General features: G+C 50.6%; 2 protein-coding genes across 2 annotated transcripts in view; both read right to left on the minus strand.

Moving 5' to 3' along the window:
- Window positions 1–139: 139 nt before the first annotated feature.
- Window positions 140–15,526, minus strand: SELENON (selenoprotein N). Its single transcript, XM_005142449.4, has 12 exons — window positions 15,382–15,526; window positions 11,712–11,829; window positions 10,810–10,940; window positions 10,117–10,329; window positions 9,531–9,655; window positions 8,673–8,810; window positions 7,767–7,848; window positions 6,625–6,813; window positions 5,481–5,586; window positions 4,540–4,652; window positions 3,766–3,867; window positions 140–2,696 (listed from the first exon to the last, which is right to left on the minus strand). Exons 1-12 carry the CDS (start codon window positions 15,502–15,504, stop codon window positions 2,526–2,528), a joined length of 1,611 nt encoding a protein of 536 aa, XP_005142506.4. The 5' UTR covers window positions 15,505–15,526; the 3' UTR covers window positions 140–2,525.
- A 4,999-nt stretch (window positions 15,527–20,525) lies between these two features.
- Window positions 20,526–23,110, minus strand: part of MAN1C1 (mannosidase alpha class 1C member 1) — a 53,681-nt gene continuing 51,096 nt past the window's right edge. Inside the window, exon 13 of the mRNA XM_034069227.1 lies at window positions 20,526–22,793. Within this exon, the coding sequence (XP_033925118.1) occupies window positions 22,673–22,793 (121 nt within the window). The 3' untranslated portion in view covers window positions 20,526–22,672. The remainder of the gene's footprint in view (window positions 22,794–23,110) is intronic.

The raw sequence follows: 23,110 nt of genomic DNA on the forward strand, positions 1-23,110 counted from the left end.
CCGCGCATGCGCAGGGCCCGGGGGAGGACGGCCCCACCGTGAGGGGCGGAACCGGCGCTACCCCCCCCCGCCAGGCGGAGCAAGGACCGGACTGCGGGAGGCCGAGGAACGGGTTTAACGTGGAACGGGTTTAACATGGAACGGGTTTAACGTGGAACGGGTTTAACATGGAACGGGTTTAACACGGAACAGCCGCTACAGCCGCGCCCGACCGGCACCGAACCGCGCCGCTCCCACCGCCCCCGCCGGCAAACATCGGCCCTGGCCCGCCGCGGGTTTCAGGCCAGAGCGTCACCCAGCACAGCAGGGGGAGGCAGCGGCTCCGCCGGTACCACCGGAACACGCACCCGAGTTACACAGGACGGGAAGCTCGGAGGGGGCAGCGGCTCCTGCCCGGGGCTCCCCTCATCCTGCGGAGCCGCCGCAGCCCCCGGTTTGCCCCGACAGACAAGAGCCATCCCGGCTGTGCAGCTGCGGCTCCCTCCGGACCCTCCCTGCCCCGAGAAGGGGCTCCGGGAACGGGCAACAAAGCCCCAGGAGCAGTTCGGTAGCAGCCAAGAGGGCACATGGAGGCGGGGCCGGAGGGCGCAGCGCTCGTTTGGTCCAAAGTCCTCTCGGGACAAGGCCACCGGTCAACAGGAGCTCGGTCTCAAGTGCTGCCCGAGGGCTGCGGCACCGTCTGCAGCCAACAATGCTGTGGGTACTGCAGCCCCTGGGTGGGTAAAAGTGCAGAGGTAATGCATAGTTAGAACATCGATACTGAGAAACAGCCCAGGGGGAATTCATCTCACTGGAGCAATTAGTGAAGCTGTGCTGGCTCAGTCGGGAGGTCGACCTAAGCTCGGTGTACAGCCAGGAGGGCTGGGGCAAGGTGGGTGATCCGCACCCCTGGGCTCCTCCCAGAGCAACAAAACAACCAGAAAAAGCCACCCAAAAAGCACCTAAAGGTTTCCTTGCCCTTCCCCCCCGTGACTTGGTCCAACAAAACTGTGCTTCAAGAGAGAAGAAAAAGCATCCCCAGCCATGGCTGTTTGCAGCCATCTACTGAAGATGCTTTTGTCTCCTCACTTCTACAGGAACAGGCTTTGAAACCTGTTTTGTTTAACCTTTCCTTGTCCAGATTATGCTCACTCTGTAGAAGGCACTGGTACAGAGTAGGAGCAACTGCTCAGGGTGGTTACAGGTTAGTGAAAATGGCATTCTGTCCAAGGCATTTCTCTGGAAAACTTCTGGAATTTCCATGAGAGCTGCTGGCTTTTAGAACTGCTTAGTTCTTAGCTAATGCTTAGTTAATGCTCTTGGGGCAGTTCCTGAAGGGAATGTCATGGTTCCTCATTCAGTGGGGCTTGGAAGCTCAAATCAAATGGACAGAGCATGAAACCAAAATGCCCTCTGAGCAAAGCTCCCAAAGCTGGGGGCTGGACACTGCTCACTGCTGTGTCCCACAGCCTGGAATGCACATCCTGATGGACTCTGACCCCTATTCTCCATAATAATCACAGAACCACAGAATGGTTTGGGCTGGAAAGGACCTTAAGATCATCCAGTTCCAACCCCCTGCCATGGGCAGAGACACCTCACACTAAACCATATCACCTAAGGCTCTGTCCAATCTGGCCTTGAACACTGCCAGGGGTAGAGCATTCACCACTTCTTTGGGAAGCCTGTGCCAGTGCCTCACCACCATCACCATAAAGAACTTTACATCTGACCTGAACTTTCCCTGTTTCAGTTTAAACCCATCACCCCTTGTCCTATTGCTCCAGTCCCTGATGAATCCATGCCTCTGAGCTGCACTGCACCTCTAAGGCCATGGTCTCCGTTCCACTGTGCCAACCTCAGCACCTCCCTTGGATGCAGAGAACCTGAATAAAGAAGACCACTCTCCCACCACAACACACAGTGCTGGGAGAAGGCCAGAGCCTCATGCTCCAGCTCCACCTGCGTTTACATCTATACCCATGAACAGCACAGTCCCATCACACACTGGTGGCCACTGTTGTCCATAAATGCTGCCATGAAGAGTTGGTCCATGACACGAGGTGTGTGTGGAGAGCACTGGCTACCAGGAGGGAGCTTCCCACCTGCGCTGGGTTCTGCACCATCACACCACAGGGGCTGGGTCTAACGGCAATGCTGCTCTCAGGAATCCAACACAGTCCAGTCCTGAGGTCAGGGCTTTCTGGGTGACATGTGGTAGAGCTGGTACATGACTTGCACCTCAGAGTCTGAACAGGAACTGGAGAAACATGAGGGTGGGTGGCAAGCCAAGGAGTATGCATCAAGAATGGTTATAGATTCAAGTGTTCTCACTCCTGTCACAGTTTGCCTGACCTCAGAAGGGTACGTTATGCAAACTGGTATCACTTGGCACTGCCTCAAATTAACATCCAGAGCAAAGCCCCAGCCCTGGGTCTGCATCTTAGCATCAATGTCTGGCATAAAGACAAGGAAGAATTTCTGTAATCAGAGTAGATCTCTGAAGTCTTTGTCCATCTCTGTGGGGCATTCAGGTGCCTTTGGTTTTAGGTCTGCAAGTATGGCTTTGCTCTTTGCAGTCCTTCCTTCAGGAACTGGAGGTAAGTTGCAGTTGAAGGGTCTTCAAAATTGGTTGAGAAACTAAAGATGCTAGTTTCAACATCTTCAGGCTTCATAGAAGTAATGTCCAGGAAGTAGTTTGCATTAATATGGTGAATCTGGGAAACAGAATAGATGAGAAGAATTTAAGGGCCGGAACAATTCCCCATCCACTGTCTTGGCCTCTAGCCAGGATGTAAGTGACAAGACTGGAACAACTCTTAAAGAATCTCTAATACTTTGCAAATGCTTATTCAGCATCCAGGATTCAGGGTTTGCATTTTACAGTCAGAGAACAATGCGGGAAGGACAATGGTCTGTTTCTTTCCCCAACAAAGAGTGCTGACCCCTTACTTAGGTTAAGAAGATGAAGGTGATTTGGGACAAACCAGGCAGGGGTAAAATCTGGCTCTAAGTAAGGACTGGTCGATGCCAGCCAAGTCACTGCTGAGTGCAGCACAGTTGCAAAACCAGCCCTAGAGCTTCAAGTGCCTTTCCGCTCCCTTTCCAAGCTGGGAAAGGGGGACATGTGGCCACTGACCACAGCACCCTCGACTGAGGTGAAGCCACTCAGCAGCCCACACTGGAGGGGAGCCACTAAAGGCACAGCAGGAGGTCACTGCCTGTGTTACAAGCTAATATCTGGCAAATGTGGGCTTGCTCAGATTAGCCCTGGCAGGATCCTCCACTGCAGACAGCCCAGCTGCTGACACACACAGCACTGCACTGTCAAGTGTCAGGAGCTGTTGTTGTTCTTCTAAGCCGGGGGGGGGGGGGGGGCGCTGCTGGGGAGCACAGCAGAGCTGAAGCGTGTGGACTTGCTAATGGCTGTGACAAACTGGGGAATGAAGAGCAAGAGAAATGTGCTAGAAGGTGTTGATGAAGAGAGCTTCTCTGCAGAGCATCAGCAGAAGGGACAGGGGGTGCAGGAAAAAGCTACAGTGGCTTCCCAAAGGTCACTGACTTCGACCAGGGACAGTGAGGAAGCAGAGGCAGACATTTGTTTCAAGTCTGACTGTTCCTCCACCTGTGATGCTTCTGTTCTGTCTCTGTATAGACACTTCCAGGTTTTTTCACAGAGTTGCTGTCTGTCTGCCACAGCAGCCCTGAGAGCACAGCACTGGGAGGGGCTATGACCCCAGCAAGACTCAAGGAGCCAGGGAATGGCTGCAGGAGTAACCAACATACCACCGTGCCATTAGGGAGGCAGATGATCATCTCCACGGGGAAGTTGTATTTCTCCAGGTGCAGGTCAGCCAGCTTGCTGTAGAACTCATTTTCTCTGTTGTTCTGTAAGGAAAGAGCCCAAAGAAACGTTTGCATACACCAAACCTAGCAGAACAGTGCAGGAGGAGTACACCAAACACAGGAGGAAGGGAAGGACCCAAGAGCTGCTTTGTAGGACAGTGGTAACTGGTTCTTTTTGCACCATCTGCTTTATGATACTCTTTCAGTCAGTCTCCCTCTCACACATTTCAGCTGTAGATTATCCCCAAACAACAAAATCACTCAGCACTGGCAGTTCCCAGGCACACCAACAGTCTGATCCAAGCATTTCCCGGAGTCTCCAGTTCTATGACTGATCCCAGCTGACAGCACAGGCCCAGAGACAGGGTCCCAAGTGGGGAAAGGTGCAATCGGAAGACTCTGGGTTCAGACAGTATTTGCTTACTCCCTTGTTTATAGAGAAGTCAGTCTGTTGATGGCACAAATAGCTTTGGGCAGAACTATCTCAGAGTGAAGCATTTGGTTTAGCTTTTAAAACTGGCACCATGACAGTGAAGTCCTTGTGCCATTTGCTTAACCTGCCTCCATCTGGTGCTTGCTTGCCCTCTGCAATCACTAGGACAGGGAGGGCTTGGAACTGAAATCCCCCTGGCACACACATGAGCTCCCCTCTCGTGCCAGGCACCATCTGCATTCACCAGCCCCAGCTGCAAAGAAGGCGGATGTGACACTGACCTGCAGCTCTTCCAGCTCCTTCACCAGTGACCAGCTGCTGATGAAGCTCTCATTCAACAGGGTGAGGATGGGCGAACTTTCCAGGACGGTCTCCCGGAGAGTTCGCCCTGAACCTGGCTCAGGAGAAGCAGACAATGGTTTGCTGTGTTTCCTCAGCTGCCTGGTGCCATGTTTAATGCCACCACGACGCCAGCTCTGGCTGCGGTGGCAGCTGGCTCAGGCTCCCCCCAGCCCAGCGCATTGGCTTTTTTCTCCTTAGTGACAGACTTCCAAAGCTGATTGTTTCCCACGTGCTGCTGGCAGAGAGGCCTCACTCCAGCCACTTGCAAGGCAACAAGGACCAGGACATGCTTGTCATAGAGGTGATTGGTGTGGTGCATTTAGGAAATGCATTAAGCCCTGTGGATCCACCCCAAGTGCCTTATGCTGCTCATGCTGGAGAAGTTTTAAGGCAGACAGGACTAAAGACACCCAGCCCTGCCCTACCCATTACTCTGCCCAGTGTGGCATGTTCTCAGGTGCAGGGGATGAACAGTGATGCATCAGGACAATTGCAAGCCCACATTTGGCTCTGGCGTCTCCTGCGCAGGTGCCAGGGACACAGCAGAGAGCAGAGTCCATTTTACCCTGCAGATGCTGCCTCTAACCAAGCAGATTGAGAGGGAAGGAGAAAGACCAGACCCATGCATTGACCTTGACAAAGGCACCTGAATTGGTGAGTTCATCTAGGACTTGTTGTAAATAGATCTCATCCTGCCACTGGGGACCTAAGATTTGATAAATAATTCCCCACTTCCAGCCTTTTCTATTCAGCATCTTCAGAGCCAAAACGAGTAACACAATGTTTACTGCTGGCTGGTGACCAGCTCTCTGACCCCAAGCTCTCCTCAGAGCCTGAATGAGGCACATCATTCCTGCAGCCACACTGGGAATGTGCTCACCTCAGCAGGACTGGTCGTCCAGGGCACCCCACAGCAGGATTGAGTGCACCAGCTTCTTTTCTGCTTTTGCTCTCTCAAAAGCTTGTGTGAAGGGAAGATAGGAGACCTGGAGGCAAAGAGACAGCTTAAGAAACACGACACAGAACAGCCCATCTCAGATACAAGCAAGGTCTGAAGGAACCAGACCTGTCACATCCTACAGGTGAAGTACAGTTTAACCTGCAGTAGATTCTGCAGATTAAAGCAAATGACAACTGTGGTGGTGTCCCCCAGGACAACCTCATCCTCTGGTGAGATTACAGCAAGGCCCTCAGAGCATGTGGGCTGTTACCAGGACCTGCAGAGCTCCATCTTCACACACTGCAGAGGGCATCTGCACAACTGCGAGCTGGCTGGCTGCAAACTCCCCTCAGCAGCCTGGGAAATGTGGCTGTGAAGTATTTGTTACAAAACCTTACTGAAAAGGCCTAAAATGTGGCTGTGAGAGAGCCTGCACAGAGATTATTCCAATCACTTAAATGAAGGGAACTTTATTAACATCTTGGCAGCTCAAAGGGACATTTGTAAGCTCAGGCACAAGGAGGCAGCCACTGAAACGGATCCCTTCAGCCAAGGAAGCAGTGACAGGCAGTAGCCATCTGCTCCACAGGCTACTGGCATGTTAAATAGTTTGGGTCACCCAATGCCATCAATCTGTGTCTCACTGCGGGATGCAGAGGCACAGGCAGATTGTGTGTTTTCTGCTGATAAGGAAAGCTTGGTCCAAAGGTAGCTCAATGTGGCAGAAGTAATGCCAGAGGAAAAACATTTGTAAGCTGCCTCTCTCAGAAATCACATTGGCAGCTAGTGATAACAGGAAGGAAGGATGAGCCCACATTTACAAGCCTGAGGCACAGGACATCAGGTTTTGCTCCTGCCTGTGCTGCTGCGCAACCAAAAATGGCCTTTTAGAGATGCTGTACTCCCTCACCTGGAAACCAGAAGTCCATCCAGTCACACACACCGTGGCTGGGAGGAGACCCCCACACTATGCTGAATGCCAATCAGGCTGTGGCCTCTGGTCCTCGAGGTGACTGGACATCCTAGTGAAGACAACCTGCCCCAAAGAAACATGCCAAGGAAGAGCCTGGTCCATCTTCCTCACCTTCTTAAATGGATACATGGCCACTTCCAGTTTCTGGGCTGCCTCTTCCCAGGGTATTTCCTGCTGCCAGGTTATCTCTTCAAACACAAACTGGATGGGCTCCCCTGAGGGATCCCTGCTGTCAATCACATTTCCATTCTCATCATGGATCACAGAGGGGATGGAAGGTCCAGTTGATTCAAGCTCCATCTGCAGGAGAACAAACAGGCAAAGCTGGACATTGCAGACATCCCACTTCTGGTTTATCTGTATTCCAGGACAGGATGAGTTGGCAAAGTAAGACTGTGCAGCTTCCAATGAAGATACAGCTCCATCTGTTGCCTACTGGGGCTGCACTTCACCAGTTGCAGATGTGTTTTAGTGGAGAACAGCAGGAAAGCAACTTCATTTCCTTCTGTTACTGTCTGACTGTGCTCTTTAGATGGCAACTGCACGAGACTTGTTCACTCCATGTTCCCACCTTCTGATGGTGGGACACCAGGTCCTTCAAATCCCAGCTCCACAGGGCTAGCCTGAAGGTCTTGCTCATAAGCCAGCACAGCCCTTACCCAGCCCGTGGCTAACCACGAGAGGGGGCAATACAAAAGCTGTTCAGGAGCTTCCCCCAGTTTCCTGTTCTGGGGCAACTCAAATGATTTTGCAAGTCTGTTTTCTCAGCTCTTGGCAATTAAAAAGAAGCATCGATCTAGTTGAAGACCAAATGGGACTGTTAAATTCAGGCATTTAAAATCCTGACTCATGTTTCCTGTCACAAGAGCTGGGATTACCACAAAACAGAGGCATAACCTCATGCAGTTTCTAAATTCAGACACACTGTTGTTCGCACACCCCTCTGGGCTCAGGGCCTGGGTTCAGATCCTCATCTCAGACAACTCTGGAAAGCTGGAAAGTGGCACATGTCTCCAAGAGTGTAGGATTCAACCCACACAAAGGGAAAACTACAGTATCACAACTGGTGATAGGGAGCCACAGAGCTGCAGAGGACACACACAGATCAACAGAGATTATACCATTAGATTGAAATATGCACGAGAAAGCTCTGAAGCACAGGGACAGCTGAGGTCATACAGCTCATGGCCATAGCAGCATAAATCCCTGCTGAGCTGCTGCATGCATATGGAGGTCTGAGAGTGTCTACAGACCTGAGGCAGGTATCCAATATCCACCTCCATGTTGCTGCTTTCACTTGCTCCATACAGCCACTCCATATCAACATTCAGAGACCTGCAAGGTGAACCAGGGATGTTCAGAGTCACTCAAGGATAAGGCTGTGTATGGCAAACCCCAAAGAGATGACAGCATCCAATGCTCCTCTTGCAAGGGTCAGCATTAAAACCCAGAGGCCCTGGCTCCTTGGAGATCACTGTGTTCCCTGCACAAGACTAGCAATGCTGGCGCCCAGGATCAGGGTCCAGACACCCACTCAATGCTCTGGGCAAACATGCTCACACCTTTTAAGTCCTGCCAAAGTACAGGAAAGAGGTGACTTTGCTCCCCCTTTCTTCCCAGCACTCAACTTGCACATTCTGAGCCTGCTGAACTTTTAAAAGTGGTGGCTTTTTGAAGCAAAAGGCTTTTGGAAGAAGTTGCTGGCAGAGATGCAAGTGTCTGCTTGCTGTAAGAAATGTGCTGACAGAGCCATAGAGGTTGAGTCGCCAGGGTAATGTTATAATAGAATTTTCACTCCAGCTGTCATGGGTAAAGAGATTTGAAGCTTCTTTCCCCTGAAACACTTCCAGCTACTTGCCAGAGAGCAAGAATGAGCTAGTGCAAAGCTTTGCACACAAAACCTCAACCTGTAAGACACCAAGCAAAAAATATGCTGAAGTAAGAGCATCAGCCTTTGCTTGACTTCAGTGCTTTAAGCCAGACACTGGGATTGCCAGGGGCTGCTCCCCACACCCTCCCCAAAGAGAACCCACCAGCCTTCCCTCATACACAGCCCCAAGCCCTACACAGGACAGGATCCCAGAGCCCCTGTGTTCCACTGGGCCTCGTTTATAAAACCCTCAAGTCTGTTCAGCAGCCAGAAAGAGAAACAGCTGTACCTGTTGTTAGGGACAAAGAGCTTAAATTCTCGGACATGGGAAGAATCCTTGGAGAGGATGATGTGACCGGTGAACTGGCCTGGGGAAAACCAGAAGGGGAAGTGTGGTGGCTCATTCAGCTGGAACTCAGCGTGGATCCTGAAATGAGAAGGGAGCCATGAGCTGCAGCACCAGGAGGACAGAAGATGACAGCAGTGAAAAGTTATCTCCAGGCACCAGAAATTATGAAGCTAAATTGGGGCAGAGAGGTTCAGTTCAAAAAGCTTTTCATGTCACACAGTGATAAAAGACTGGAGCAGATCCCTTGGGTCACAATCATCTCCAGTAGCGATGCCTTTTGGAACTGGGAAATAAGTGTCCATCCAGGAAGGATGAATTATGTTATCATTCCTTAAAACACGGAACAGCCTAAGACCCCTTCAGCCTCCCTTCCAGCTTCATCAGGCAAGTAAAAGCTGTGTGTAACACTGCCAGGAAAAGAACAATTTCCCCTTGGAAAGACATTCCCCCCACCCCCATTAACCACAACCTAACACATTTCCTGTTAATCAGACTCTCTCCTTTCACTCGGGGATAGCTCCAAACCAAGGGCAATGTCTTGCATCTGGGCAACAGTCCCTGCCCCACCAGAGGCTCTGGGAGCATGGGTGTCAGCAAAGTATCACACATTGGCAAGAGCTGGTTGTGAACCACCCTCTGCCTTGAGCTGCTTTGCTTCCCTCCCAGCCAGGACACATCTGGTCTTGCTTGGGAACATGAGGTGCACTCTCTGCCACAGGCTCACAGCAGCCTTCTTTGTTCCCTTGAGATACAGAGCAGATTCAGAAGCTTTCCTCTAACCTCAGGCCACGGCCTCACCTGAAGGCGATGGTGTAGTAGAAGGTGCTGATGGCTTGGATGCAGGCCACAGCTCCCTGCGGAGCAAAGCGGGTTTTCACAAAGGGGCGAGGGTGGAACATGCTCAGAAGCTTGTGGATGATGATCTAGAGAGTGAAACATAAGAGAGCAAAAATGAGAACAGTTCCTTCACTGCAGGCCAGCTGCAGCTCCAGAGTAACTCCCCACCAGATCAGGAAGGCAAGAGAACTGCTTTGATATAAAAATTAGCTCAGAGACCTACCTCATCACAAAACAAGGAGCTAAAGCAAGAGACTGGGTTTAAACTTAAATCCATTCCCATGCTTTTTAAACTCTTCCCATTGTTTGCAAGCTTCCATCATCCCAGCCTGAGTTATTCAAATCAGCGTCATTTGGCCCTGACACCCAGAGTTTTGCCTGCTCTGTTTTACCTCCAGTTTAGGAGACAGTCCTAAGCTCCAGTTCAGGGAGACAGAATGCAATAGCCTTGTCCCTCCAGGGATTCTTGGCAATCATCTAGGCTACAAGGCAGAACATTTACACAAACTACTTCTCAGCTATATAGAAATAGAGTTTTATATCTCACCTCTTTGCCCTTGGGAGGCGGAGGGTAAAATCTGTTGTTGGGAAGATACCCAGTGAAGATGTTCAATTCACTAGGAATTATCCACCATGGATCCCCAAGATCCAATTTATTCTTTGGAGGAAGAAAGGCTTTAAACTGCCTGGCAAGCAGCACACTCATAGGGGCTGCTGGGGCAGTCCAGTTCCTCAGCCCAGACAGAGCAACATGAGAAATCTGTGAACAGAAGATACTGTCAGAGCCTCGACCAGCCTCTTCAATCCTGCAGTCATGCTCACAGATGTACAGAGGCTTTGGAGAAGGGGAAAAAGAATTCTAATGGTTTAAATTCTTTCTACCACCCCAACTATCATCAAATAGTTCTGTCAACTTTTAATCATGTGAGTAATAGGAAGTGGGAGAGGGGAACGTACCACATACCACTGCTTTTGGATTTAGCTCCACATCCATCTCTAACATCTGCTTCAAGCTTCCCAGGAAGGGTATATTAACTGGGGCACAGTGATACCAAGTGTGCTGAGAACAATGAACTGCTGCAGAAAGCAGCGAGTTTGCTCATCAAAGCAAATCCCATGGCCTTGAGCAAGACTATGTCCCCACCCTACCATGCCAGCACTTATTGCTGGTGATGTTACCAGCCCTTTGCATGTGTTTATACCAGAATCTGTGGCCATATGCATCCTGCATGACACCTACTCCCAAGAAACCGTCTTTGCTCTTTGTCATTGTTTCCATGACCAGAGGCTGGAATTTAGCCACGATGGACAATGTCTCCCCGCTTGTATCAGATGTCTCCTCCTCTTCAAATTCTGAGACAGAAGCAACCCCTAGACAAAGGAACAGAAATGTAGGCAGCTGTTTCCCTTCCCCCCCTTTTAAACAATTGTGAAGTGATTACACATTTATCCTGGCAAATCCAGGAGTACTGGGAGTCTCCCAGCTCTTCATCCAGCAGCAGAACTCAGACACACCCCAGGAACCAGCTAAAGCAGAGCTCTCCTTTCAGCAGACAACTCTCTAAACCCCATAGCTTGGCTGAACAGCCTCACTTCACCTTGAAGGGTCAGAACACACGCTTTACCCAATGAATTACAGCACAAGCAAACAACTGTATTGGTAATGCACGGTACATTATCATCATCACACTGTTTCTTGTGTGGCACCACCAAGATACAGCCTGACAGAGCCTCCAAACGGGATGGCTCACAAACTGCTACCTGGAGGAGATGCCTCAGCCAGGATATGAATGAAACACTGACACTTAACTAAGTTTTGGGCTTGCCTGGCCTGAGCTGGATCTGTTGCATTCACCCAGCCCAAATCCCCTTTAAGCTCTAGACAAAGTAACTTCTGTGCTTTGCTAGCCCAGCAATGGGATCTTCTGTCTTACAAACCCTCTACTTTGTGGAAGTGATATATGTCTAGTGCTTAAGCCTTTTCAGCCCCTTGTAAAGCTCAGCAGCCTCACTTCATGTAAATAAGACTCAAAACATCACCCTGAAAAAATAAAAGACATGAATAAAACCAGTTCAGTGCATTATGTGTGGCTCTTGCTTGGACTGTGCAGAGGGAGCTCTGCAGGGCAGACAGATACCTACCTGTCAGCTTCTCAGCTATTGGCTTGAACTCTTCGGGACTGAGGTACAGGTCATTGTTTGTGTCCAGAGAAGAAAAGAGAAACATCCCCTCACTTCCCAGAGACTTCAGCGCCAGCTCCTAGTTCAGGAAGAAGAAAGAAGCAAGTGAGATTTCATTGGAGCCTCTTGCAGAAATTCACCCGTGCTCCTCTCAGCTTCAGAGTTCATTTAAATTCTTTCCAGCACACAAACACAGCCATTAAATCAAATGATTAACGCCCCTTGGCAGGATTCTGTGCTATTTACAACAGGGATTGGTGTCCAGAACTGCTGGCATGAGCATATTAAAACTACATCTGGCTAAGTAATTCCAACGGAATCGTTTGCTCATAGTCAGCTCCAAGTCTTTTGTCAGAAAAATAAGCCAACTTTTTCCAGACAGTGCTAAAGCTGCAGCTATTGAGAGCACCTGGATGGTGATTCTGTGATTAAGTGAAACAAAGGCAAAGCCGTGTCTGGCCACATCACAGAAACACAAAGGAAATGAACTGAGCCCTTGGAACTGCAGAAAGCAACTTACACCCGTGCAGAGCTCCATGTCACACATCCACTGACACACACAGGTCCCTGCCCGAGTCAGCTTCCCCTCCAAAGTTCAGGCTGCAGGACTGGATGGAGCATTTTGTCTCCTGCCTACTCAGTCAGCCATAGACTGGGGAGTCACAAATCCCATGGGCTTCTCCAGAACCTCCTGCAAGATCCCATCCATGCTGTGCCTCAGTTTCTCTCTCTTCAAAGTCCACTGGGAGCTCATCCAGTGGAAAACACCACTGAAATGCAACGTCTCCCCTGGAGCAGCCCCAGAGAGGCTCTAGATGCTTCTGGTCAGTTCTACCCTGCAGCACTCAGCACTGAAGGGAAAGGGACAACTTACAAATAGAATAAGAGAGCTTCATGTTGGTGTGAGAGGAAGAGAAAGACATAGAGCAAGTCAGACAAGCCACATCATTGCCAGACAGCCTGCAGCGCATCCCCTGTGAGCCATCATTTGGGACAGCTTCCCCTGCCATCCCTGTAAAAGCCTAAAGCTGCAGGATAAATACTCTGTATTCTGCTGTTTAACGGTGTTTATTCTCTATTGCCTGCAGCACCACCACCATCCCCAGAGCTCGTGAACTAGTTTATTCTCCATCTGTTGCCTGCCAGCCTGAAGCAGCACTAATGCAGCCTGGAAGGCTTTGCTCCTGTCAACTGAAGCAACAAAAGCACTTAAGAGCCTTCCAGGGCAGATTCAGGACTGAGACAGACAGAAATAAAGACCCTGGAATACAAACCAGAGATCTGGAAGCAGACACGGCTGTGGAAAGACAAGGAGGGGAGCAGGCAGGAACTATAGAGCTGAAGAAAGGAATGAAGGATTATCTATGTACAGGAACAATCTTCTCTCCATGTTTCTGGGGCCAGAAAATACACTTTTGTTTCTCAAATGAACAGAGATGTCCATCCCTGTAAACTGGTAACAACGTTTTCCTGAGCAACTTCCCTAAGAGCCAGGTGCCAGGGTCATGTCATGGAGCCTTGGGCCAGGCTTCAGGATCCCCCTAACCTCTAGAGCCTGCTTGTGCACAGCATGGAATGCATTAACCTCACAAAAGCCCATGTGACTGCTCTGGGAGTGGGCTCCTGGAGCAGGGAAGCTGCCTGGAGCGTGATGGCTTCTCCTCTGCAGGGGAGCCTGTCCTGGATGTGTACTGAGCTCTGAAAAGATGCTCCATTGCCCAGTCCTCTCCACAGCACATCAGCCACTCTCTGCTGATGAATCTTTCAGAGCCTCTCTTCTTTTTGCACTTCACAGACAGGGACCTCAAGGGATGGGAGGGCAAATGAGCAACAAAGTTTGTAGCTGGTCAGACTGCCTGCTGCTGTAGGAAAGTCACCATCAGTGCTTAAGAGGGCTGAAAGCAGAAAGAGAACCACTCACACCCCGCACACAGAGACATCTCTGACTGCGTCTAAAGCAGCAGGATGTGAAGGACAGCATGGATGCTTGGGTGTTGGATGTTAGCATCCAAAGATCCGTTTTAAAGCAAGAACTGAAAGCACTTTCTCATCCCCTCAGCCTGCACTTTCACAGTGAAGCAATAAAACCCCCACCAGCTGCAGAACCATCGGATAATGATCATGGAATGGTTTGGGTTGGAAAGGACCTGAAGATCATCCAGTTCCAACTCCCTGCTGAGGCAGGCATGCCTCACACTAGACCATGTTACTCCAAGTCACGTTCAACCTGGCCTTGAACACTGCCAAGGATGGAGCATTAACCACCTCTCTGAGCACCCTGTGCCAGCGCCTCAGCACCCTCACAGCAAAGAACTTCTTCCTTATCTCCAACCTGAACTTCCCCTGTTTCAGTTTGAACCCATCACCCCTTGTCCTGTCACTGCAGTCCCTGATGAAGAGTCCATCTCCAGCATCCCTGTAGCCCCTTCAGTCACTGGAAGCTGCTCTGAGGTCTCCACCCAGTTTCTCTTCTCCAGGCTGAACAGCCCCAATGTTCTCAGCCTGGCTCCATACAGGAGCTGCTCCAGCCCCTGAGCATCCTCATGGCCTCCTCTGGACTTGTTCCAACAGCTCCATGTCCTTCTACAACAGCAAGTGGCCAGAGCCATGGCAGCTCTGTGGTCAGGGACGTGCCAGCAGCTGGCTGAGCACAGCCTCCTGCTCACGGCCACCACTGCCCTGTCCCTGCTGGGCAAAGCAGCCACATCTCCAGCTCCAGCAGCACTGCCAGCACATGTGGGACACATCCCTCGGGAACACTCATTCCTGCTGGGCAGAGCTGCATGGACACCAGCACAGCCTGACCCACCAGCACAGCCTGACCCACCAGCACAGCCTGACCCACCAGCACCCGCCTGGCCTGGGAGACCAGGGAGGAACAAGCCAGCCTCCCAGAGCACACACCAGTCCAAAGGGATGATGAAAGCCGGGCTTAAAAGGGGAGTGAGATGTCAGGGCTTGGCCTTTTCCTGTCTGATAACATCCACATCAAAGAAAGAGCTCCAGAGCTTGTGGATTTTCTCTTGTTTCTTTAGAATCTGGGCTTGTAAGAAATAAAAAGTTTCCCTGTTTGTGCTGGAGTAAAACTGAGCTCCCTTGGACTCTGCAGGGGTTTTCCACAGAGAGTTTTCTCCTCCCGTCTGTGCCTTGCTTATCCCCATGAACATCCCTATGGAAGCAACAGGATGTTTTAAGCAAAATGTAGGACAGATCAGCCCCTTGGGCAGCCACCAAACCTCTGTGCTCACCTCAGCCCAGTGGCCGCCACCTCCGTCCCCATGGCCACCAATACCTGAGCCAGGCCACAGCCACCTCAGCGCCAGTGGCCATTGTGTGTGTGGGGGTCCCCTCAACCCCCGGCACCCCCCTCACCCCTGCGGCCACCTCAGCCTTACAGCCAGTGGCCACCGATGCACTCACCTCAACCGGGGCCACCTACAGCCCCTCTGCCCACCCTCCCTGACGGCCGCCCCCGGTGTGCGGTGCTCCCCTCGGTCAGCAGCCACCTCCTCACCCCGGGACCCCACAGCCGCCATCGCTGCTCCTCACGACGCCAGCGCCGGCCATTTCCAACCCTCTCTCCGTGAGGGGCCATGAGATGAGCCCCCCCCCCCCCCGCCATGCCCGGTACCTGCAGCCTGGCCGCCTCCCGGTCCCGGTAGTACTTGACTGCGGCCAGCGCCGCCAGAGCGGCCAGAGCCAGCGCCAGGCGCGGATGGGCCGCGCCGGGAGCCGCCATGGCCGCCGCCGCCATGGCCGAGGGAGGCGTCAGGCGGGGAGCGCCCGGCGAGGAGGGGCCGGGGCCGGGGATGGGGATGGGGATGGGGCTGGGGCCGGGGCCGGGGATGGGGCCGGAGCCGGAGCCGGAGCTGGGGCCGGGGATGGGGCCTGGACCGGGGCCTGCGTCCGCCCCCCGGGGCCCCTTTGTCCCCGCCCCCGGCTCCGTGGGGGCTCTGGTGCCGTACGGGGAAAACGCGTTTTGGCCTCAAATTCCTCTCTGCGGGACTCGTGCGGGAGCCGCAGCACCGGTAACACCAGCGCTTGCAGTGGGGTTTGCCTTTAGTTGTCCTGCGTCCTCCCCCCGTGGATTAACAAGTTCATCTTCTGTCCTTCAGTCACCATCCCCCCCAAAAGCCCTATCCTGCTCTTGGAGCTGGTTTCAGCTCACAGCTGGGTGCCCTTCCCGGTACTGGTGGCTTCACCTGCAGTGATTTCACTGGGGTTTAGCCCCAGAAGGGATGGATGGCAGGGGTAGGGATGGATGGCAGGGGTAGGGATGGATGGCAGGGATAGGGATGGATGGCAGGGGTCGGGATGGATGGCAGGGGTAGGGATGGATGGCAGGGACTGGGATGGATGGTGCAGCCGTGGGGTGATGGTTCCCATCTACAGCCATGCCCGACCCCAGCCTCCTGCCACCACCTTGGGATCCCCAAGTACTGAGCCACTGCTGCCATCACCCCACGTTTTGAGCCATTCCTACTGTCCTTTACCACACCCCAACCCAAACTTTTCCACCCTCCCCATGCTCTTTGTGCCTTCCAGGTCCTTCTGCACAGTTGCCTCATTGCCCCTGAGTGATGCCTTGGCCAAGAGATGCAGGTTGGTCATTGTAATCTCACAGCTCAGCCCCTGCTCCTCCTGCTCCTCCACGGTAACTTGCTGCTGCTGTAGGGCCACCAGCATCCAGTGTTTGATCCCCCTAAGGGCAGCAGGAAGCCTTAGCCGTTAATCCTTTGAAGCTTCGGCTGTTTCCTAAGCTGCCTAATCAGTTTTGTTTTAGGTTTAAAGAGTGTTCTGGCTGGAGATGAGGGGAGCATGACCAAGGCATTAAGAGAGCTGTGGCAGCTGCATCAGGCAAGGACGAAGAGGCTGCTAATATTAGGCAGAGCAGATTGGAGGGTGTGGAGATCTTGCCAGTAAGCCAGACTGGAGGGAACAGGACTTGGGCAGTGAGGGTGAGGCAGAGCCTTTCCTTGCCACTTGGGCACTGTTCCTTTCCCTGCCATAGATCCTCACACAGCCCCTGGTTTTCTCCTGCAGTGATGGTGCAACACAATGGACCAGACTGGGGAGCCCAGCAACAGCATGAACACTGGGTTATCTGTAACTCAGGTTGGTGTCACACATCTGCACAGCCCAGGGAGGAAGGAGAAGGTTCCTTCTGCCAGCTCCACCACAGGGGAAAACGGTCATGGAACTGCCACTGCTCTTTGTGCTCCATCTCCCCATCCATCAAAGGACTGGTGCTTGAGCCATGGGGAGGGGAAGAACTGAATTAGCAGAGCATTGAAATAATGCCTGCCAGCAAGATGGGTGTGAATGAGTTAAGCACTCAAAGCACTTTAAGCAGATGTGCTTTAAAACTTGCCCAACTCATTAGGTTGGGCAGTGAGGTGTGGAGAGCTGCTGCTTACCTCAAATAACCCAGCAGGTGCCTTTAGAGCACAAAATGTAACAGGATGAGATAGCTTTGAAACAGGATAAATGTACTTGCGTGTCTGGAGTGAGAGCAAGAGGTGAGATGAGTTGACCAAGCCCTCAGACACCTGTATGAAGAAGGAGACCTGACAGGGTGGCTGGCAGAGCCAAGATGATATCATTTAGATGAGAAGCAGAGGGGCTCATTTTACAGCTGAATCATTTCCAGTGTCATCAGCAACCATATAAAGATGACAAATGGATGAATTATTTGCTAGGAAAAAGAATGAAAGACACAAGGTGAAGTACTTCAGGGCATCCGCTGGGAACTGACTCCTCAAAAGAGAACAAACCCAACAGCTCCTGGCTCTACGCTGCTGGTTCCCAAGATGATGGGTTACAGTGCTCACAAAGCATTTTGAATACCCAGACATCTGCCATGTGGCTCATTCAGGCACACCTGTATCAAAGGAAATCCTTGTGGTAGAGAAAGAACCAGCGGGAAGAACTATCCCAGATTTCCCCTTTGCCAGCAGGGATAGAGCCTGGCTGAAGGTAGGAAAGATACTGAGAGATGCCAGCAGGGATGAAAAACTTGGACCCATCTATTTTTGCAGTAGTGGGATAGGTTTTCCATATGGAAAGTCCATGCAGTAACTCCACATTCCAGAGCAGAGGAACTGTTTAAATTGATGGCCCTATTCCCATAGCCTGAAACCACAGCCCATTTGAAAGTCAGAGCCATCATGGTGCAATGGAAGATAGCATTAAAATGTGAGCTCTTTGCACAAACTGAGAAAGCACCTGGAAACAGATCTCCCCTTTCCCTTCCAAGGAAGCAAATCCCAATCAGACTGGGCCAAACCCAAGACAGGATTACCTCTGGAAACAGTAAGGAAAAAGGAGTATTCAAGTCTGCTTTCACATGGGGTTTTTCTTTTTCTTTCTTTCTTTCTCTCTCTCTCTTTCTTTCTTTCTTTTTTTTTCTTTTTCTTTCTTTCTTTCTTTCTTTTTCTTTTCTTTCTTTTTTCTTTTCTTTTTTTCTTTTCTTTCTTCTCTTTCTTCTCTTTCTTTTCTTTCTTTTCTTCTCTTTCTTTTCTTTCTTTCTTCCTTCTGCAGCAAAGGCTGCAGAGTGAAATGCAGTTTGATTGAGAGATTTCAAGGTAGACCATTGAGTTGAAGAGCAAGAGCCAATGCCTACCCAGTTCCCATGGGCTTCAATTTCCAACTTCCGCTTGGCTTTTCCTATTCCAATTGGAAGCAATCCAGCCTGGTGGGTCACTTGCAGCTCTGATGCTCACCGGCTCTCACCAAACAGAAGCAATTACAATGCAGAGGTGGTTTATTGAGAGGATTCCTGATTACAGCACAGGACCTGCTTGAGGCTCCCCAGGGAATGAAGCCTTTGTGCTTCACAGCCCAAACGTGAGCAGAAGTAAGTGCTGACACTTTGCAAGTGCTGCCACTGGGAGCCAGCACTCGGTGCATCACATGTGGAACAATCAGATAAATAGAGCAGATCAAAATGTATGTGGAAAAACCCCACGGCTGCCAGGCTTTGGAATTCAATAACCAATTGCTCTGAAGCCTCCCAAGGGGATTGAGTAACGCTGTAAAAATGAAGTGTGGCTTACAGAAAGATGTATTTGTTTTCTGCATGGTTTTGTCTTCCCTCCTTCCATGGGCGGTGACAAGAGCGGAGCTGTTCTATGAGCCATGGAGCTTTCATCTCTGATTGATGCAACTTGCTCATTAGGACTTCAGTTACAAGAAATTCCTCCCAACATAAATAAGGCCACATGTTCTGATGGTGAAACTTAACATGAGAACCACTGCTTCTGAATGTGAGTGTAACAGGGGGAAGGGGAATCATGTAGACCCATCGTATTTCCTGGTAATTCCAAAGTAGGAAACCCCCACTGTAAATTAACAGCAGGATTCCCACATGCCTGAGACATCTTCCCAGGTCCTTTCCATTAGACATCCAAAACCAAACCTCTGGTTCAACAGAACACCCCATTTCTTTACCTACTCCAAGTCTGAAGACAAAGATGTTCATCGTCCATCTGATCCCAGAACCTGCTTCTGCAGAGCTCCCAGAGCTGAGGGGTCTGCTTGAGCAAGAGCATCCAGCCAAGGCTTGAGTGTGCAGAGGAGCAAGGCAAGAGCATGAGCTTTTCAACACACCAGTGGGGGAAACATCCCCATTACTTGCATTGTCATAGGACAGAAAATCCCAGTTATGGATCAGCGCCAGTCCTTGGAACAAAGCTGATCCTTGGGATGAATCTTTATTCCTGCTAAACACATGCATGCTTAACTTGGTGCCTGTGATTAATCTGCTGGCCTCAGGGCTTTAACTGTGGGTATCTGTGAGCACAGGCAGAAACAGTTGCAGGATTGTGGTGTGGGAGAGCAGCAATTTCCAAGCATGGCTGTTTGCAACACAAAGCTGTTGCTGTGGCTGGTGCTAAGCTCCATACAAGTGTCTTGCTGAGCAAATTCATCAGTAAGATTTACATCACATCAGGCAGCTAAACCCCCTCCCTGTTTGTGATGCAGCCACTGAGGTGCAGGAAGCAGCAGCTCTCCTCCAGCAGCGCGTGGATGTGACTTTACAAATACCCTTCTTGCTCACTTGTGTGGAAGAGAAAACAAGAGCAGTTTTAATATAATACCAAGGATCTGTTTCTAAAGGAAACTAGAACCATGCTATTTATTTTGGGGATTTATATTTGCCAGGCAAAGAGCTTTGAGTTACTCCAAGAGCAGGACATTTTTATTTATGGAATTCCCTTAATCCATTATAAAACCCCTCTAAGCTAAACCAGCTTCCTGGTACCCAAATCTCTCTGATAACTCACTCCCAAGATGTTTATTTACCAAAACCCATTCCTCTAGGCCAAGCTTACCAGCCGGCAGCTTTATCCCTGGGATAATGCTAAGTCCCCATCCGACAACTGTATTTCTCTTGGGGAATAACACAGGCATGAATTCAGAAACACATTTTTGTTCTCCCAACTTGCTCAAAGCAACTTTATCTTCCTCAGTTGCTGGATGAAGCAGTCAGCACAGAACCCTTCAGCAAGGGCTGTCAGCTCTGCAGGGACCAGAGGAACAGCTGCTGGGAAGGAGGATGCAGATCCCAGATCCAGCCCTTGCTGCAAGAAGCATGAAGCAGGTACTCACGTTTGGAGCAGGAGCTGTGTGTGTTCCTGCACACTCCGGAGGATGCGAGGGCCGAACGCTGGCTCAGGGCCTGGGGAATGGAACAACCTGGCTTCTTTCGGGCTTTTTCCTTTCCTTTCCTTGTGTTACTTCATCCCAGAAACAAGCACACGGAAGCACAAACTTGGCTGGGGATTATTTATTTGTGCTAGAAAAATGAGACATTTAGTAGAGTTTCTGCTAACCCCTTTCAGATGGGGAAGAAGCAATTTGAGAGCTGGTGCCGATGGGAATTGCTGTCCACACACTGGCTACAGTACTCTGGTAATCAACATATATTGTGAAATACTCTTGAAATCAAGCAGTATTGTCACCTAGTTATTCCAAGCATGATGTAGCAGGTCTCTGGCAGGTGGCTTTACAGAGAGGATCAACCCAAACATGCTTTTTATGTTACAAGACTTTATTCTGTTTCACAGATTTGACTATTACAGCAGTGAAATTATTACAAGTGACTCGTAACATTTAGTTCCAAATAAAAGTAGAAAAACACAAAAGCAATGGAGGGCAGTGAAATGTCAGGTGTGGGAATTGTGGTTTAAGAGCACAGAAAAAGGATACAAAAATACGTTAGAATTCAGAACTCTGCAGACAGCTTTTGATTTAATTCCAGCTTTGACACCACAGAATCACAGGATGGGTGAGGTTGGCAGGAGCCTCTGGGCAGTGCTCAGTCACCAGCAAGGTACAAGAAGTGTTTCCTGATGTTCAGGACTCTCCTGTGTTTCAGTTTGTGCTGGTCCTGTCACAGGGCACCACTGGGAAGAGCCTGGCTCCAACCTCTCTGCACCCTCCCTCCTAATATATGTATATATAAAAGATTCCCCCTGAGCCTTCTGCAAGGTAAACTGTCCCAGCTCTCAGCTTCTCCTCACAGGAGAGATGTTCCAGTCTCTTAATGATCTCTGTGGTCCCTTGTTGCACTCACTGCACTATGTCCATGTCTGTTGTACTGAGGAGCCCAGACCTGGACACAGCTGTGGCCTCACCAGTGCCAAGCAGAGCAGGATCACCTCCCTTGCCCTGCTGGCAACGCTCTGGGGCTAATGCAGCCCAGGATACCACTGGCCTGCTTTGCAGTAAGGGCCCATTGCTGGCTTATGGTCAACCTGGTGTCCACAGGACCCCCAGGTCCTTCTCTGCCAAGATGCTTTCCAGCACATGCTGGAGCACAGGCTTGTTCCTTCCCAGGTACAGGACTTTGCACTTCTGCTTATTGAGCTTCATGAGGTTCTTACCAGCCCATTTCTCCAGCCTGTTGCGGTCCCTCTGGATGGCAGCAGGATCCTCTGGTCTATCAGCCACCCCTCCTAGTTTTGTGTCATCATTAAACTTGCTGAGGGTACACTCTGCCTCATTATCCAGATCATTAATGAAGATGTTAACCAGGACTAGACCAGTATTGATCCCTAGGATATTCTGCTAGCTACTGGCCTCTAATAGATGTTGTGCCATTGATCACCACCTCTATACCCAACCATCAGCCAGTTTTCAACCCATCTTTGCTCCAGCCTTTCCCCCTGGTCTATGGAACCTGTGATTCCTGAAGATCAGTCTTGCTAATAAAGACTGAGACAAAGGTGACATTTGGTATTTCAACAGTTTCCATGTCCTATGTAATCAGGTTCCTTGTCTTGCTGAGCACGGGGCTCTTTCGGGTCAGGTGGCCTATAGCAGACTCCCATTATAATGTCACTTGTATGTCTTCTCTTTAATCCTAACCCCTAAGCTCCCAGTCAGCTCCTCATCTATCCCTAGGCAGAGCTCCATGCACTCCACCTGCTCTCTCACATAAAGGACATCTCCCCTTCCTCCTGCTCCTGTCCTGTCCTGTCCTTCCCAAGTGCCTAGGAAGCACAGTATATTGGCAACTGTTCACTAGAATGGTGATCAATCCATGAGTATATAAAAGGCAAAAATGAAACTGAGAAAAGAAAGGAAGATGTGTGTGTGAAGTCTATTTTATGGCAAAATTCCAGTCCTTTGGCCACTATAAAGCAAAGTCAGTGGATTTCATATAAATTCTCTGTATAAAGGAATGTCTATGAACTGTGTACAATATGGCCCAGAATAAACATCTCAGTATCAGGCTAATAGAGCTCCTCACAGAGGAAAAGAAGGTGCTTACATCATGGTTTCATCTTCCCCATACGATACTGTCCGGAATTGGACTATGCCCCAAAATACCATCTCAGGAACAATGCAGATTCCTTTAATGGAAAGGAAAAGCTGAAACGCGCCGAGGCTGCAGCAGCAGGGCCTGGGCAGTGGCCTCACTGCTGCACGCTTGCTTTAAAGTTCGTGTGGTTGACTGGCAGGGGGTGAGCCTCTGTGTTGAACACCCAGTCGTCCAGAGACAGCACATCATCTTCACAGAACAGAAGATAGAGGTACCTGGAGCCGGGAGGGAGATGGAAGGAAACGCGAGTGGGACTCCAGGCACACACAAGCACTGGCAGCAGGACTGTGATGGGGCTGCCACAGTTTATGGTGACACATTCCCCCACTCCCTGCCTCACTCTCCTGCTTGAAACTACCAGCCTGGTGCAAAGGTGGAACAAGGGGAAGAGCATCTGTGATCAGCAACAACATTAGCTCATGCTGTGAAAGGCAGCTCTGCACCAAGGGGCAGCAAATTCAGGCCACAGTCACATCTCCTCTGTATACAAGGCATCAACCTGGCAGAGGAGACAGCCTGTCTCTTAGCCAAA

Source organism: Melopsittacus undulatus, chromosome 14 (genome assembly GCF_012275295.1).
Source record: "Melopsittacus undulatus isolate bMelUnd1 chromosome 14, bMelUnd1.mat.Z, whole genome shotgun sequence".
Lineage (NCBI taxonomy): Eukaryota > Metazoa > Chordata > Aves > Psittaciformes > Psittaculidae > Melopsittacus > Melopsittacus undulatus.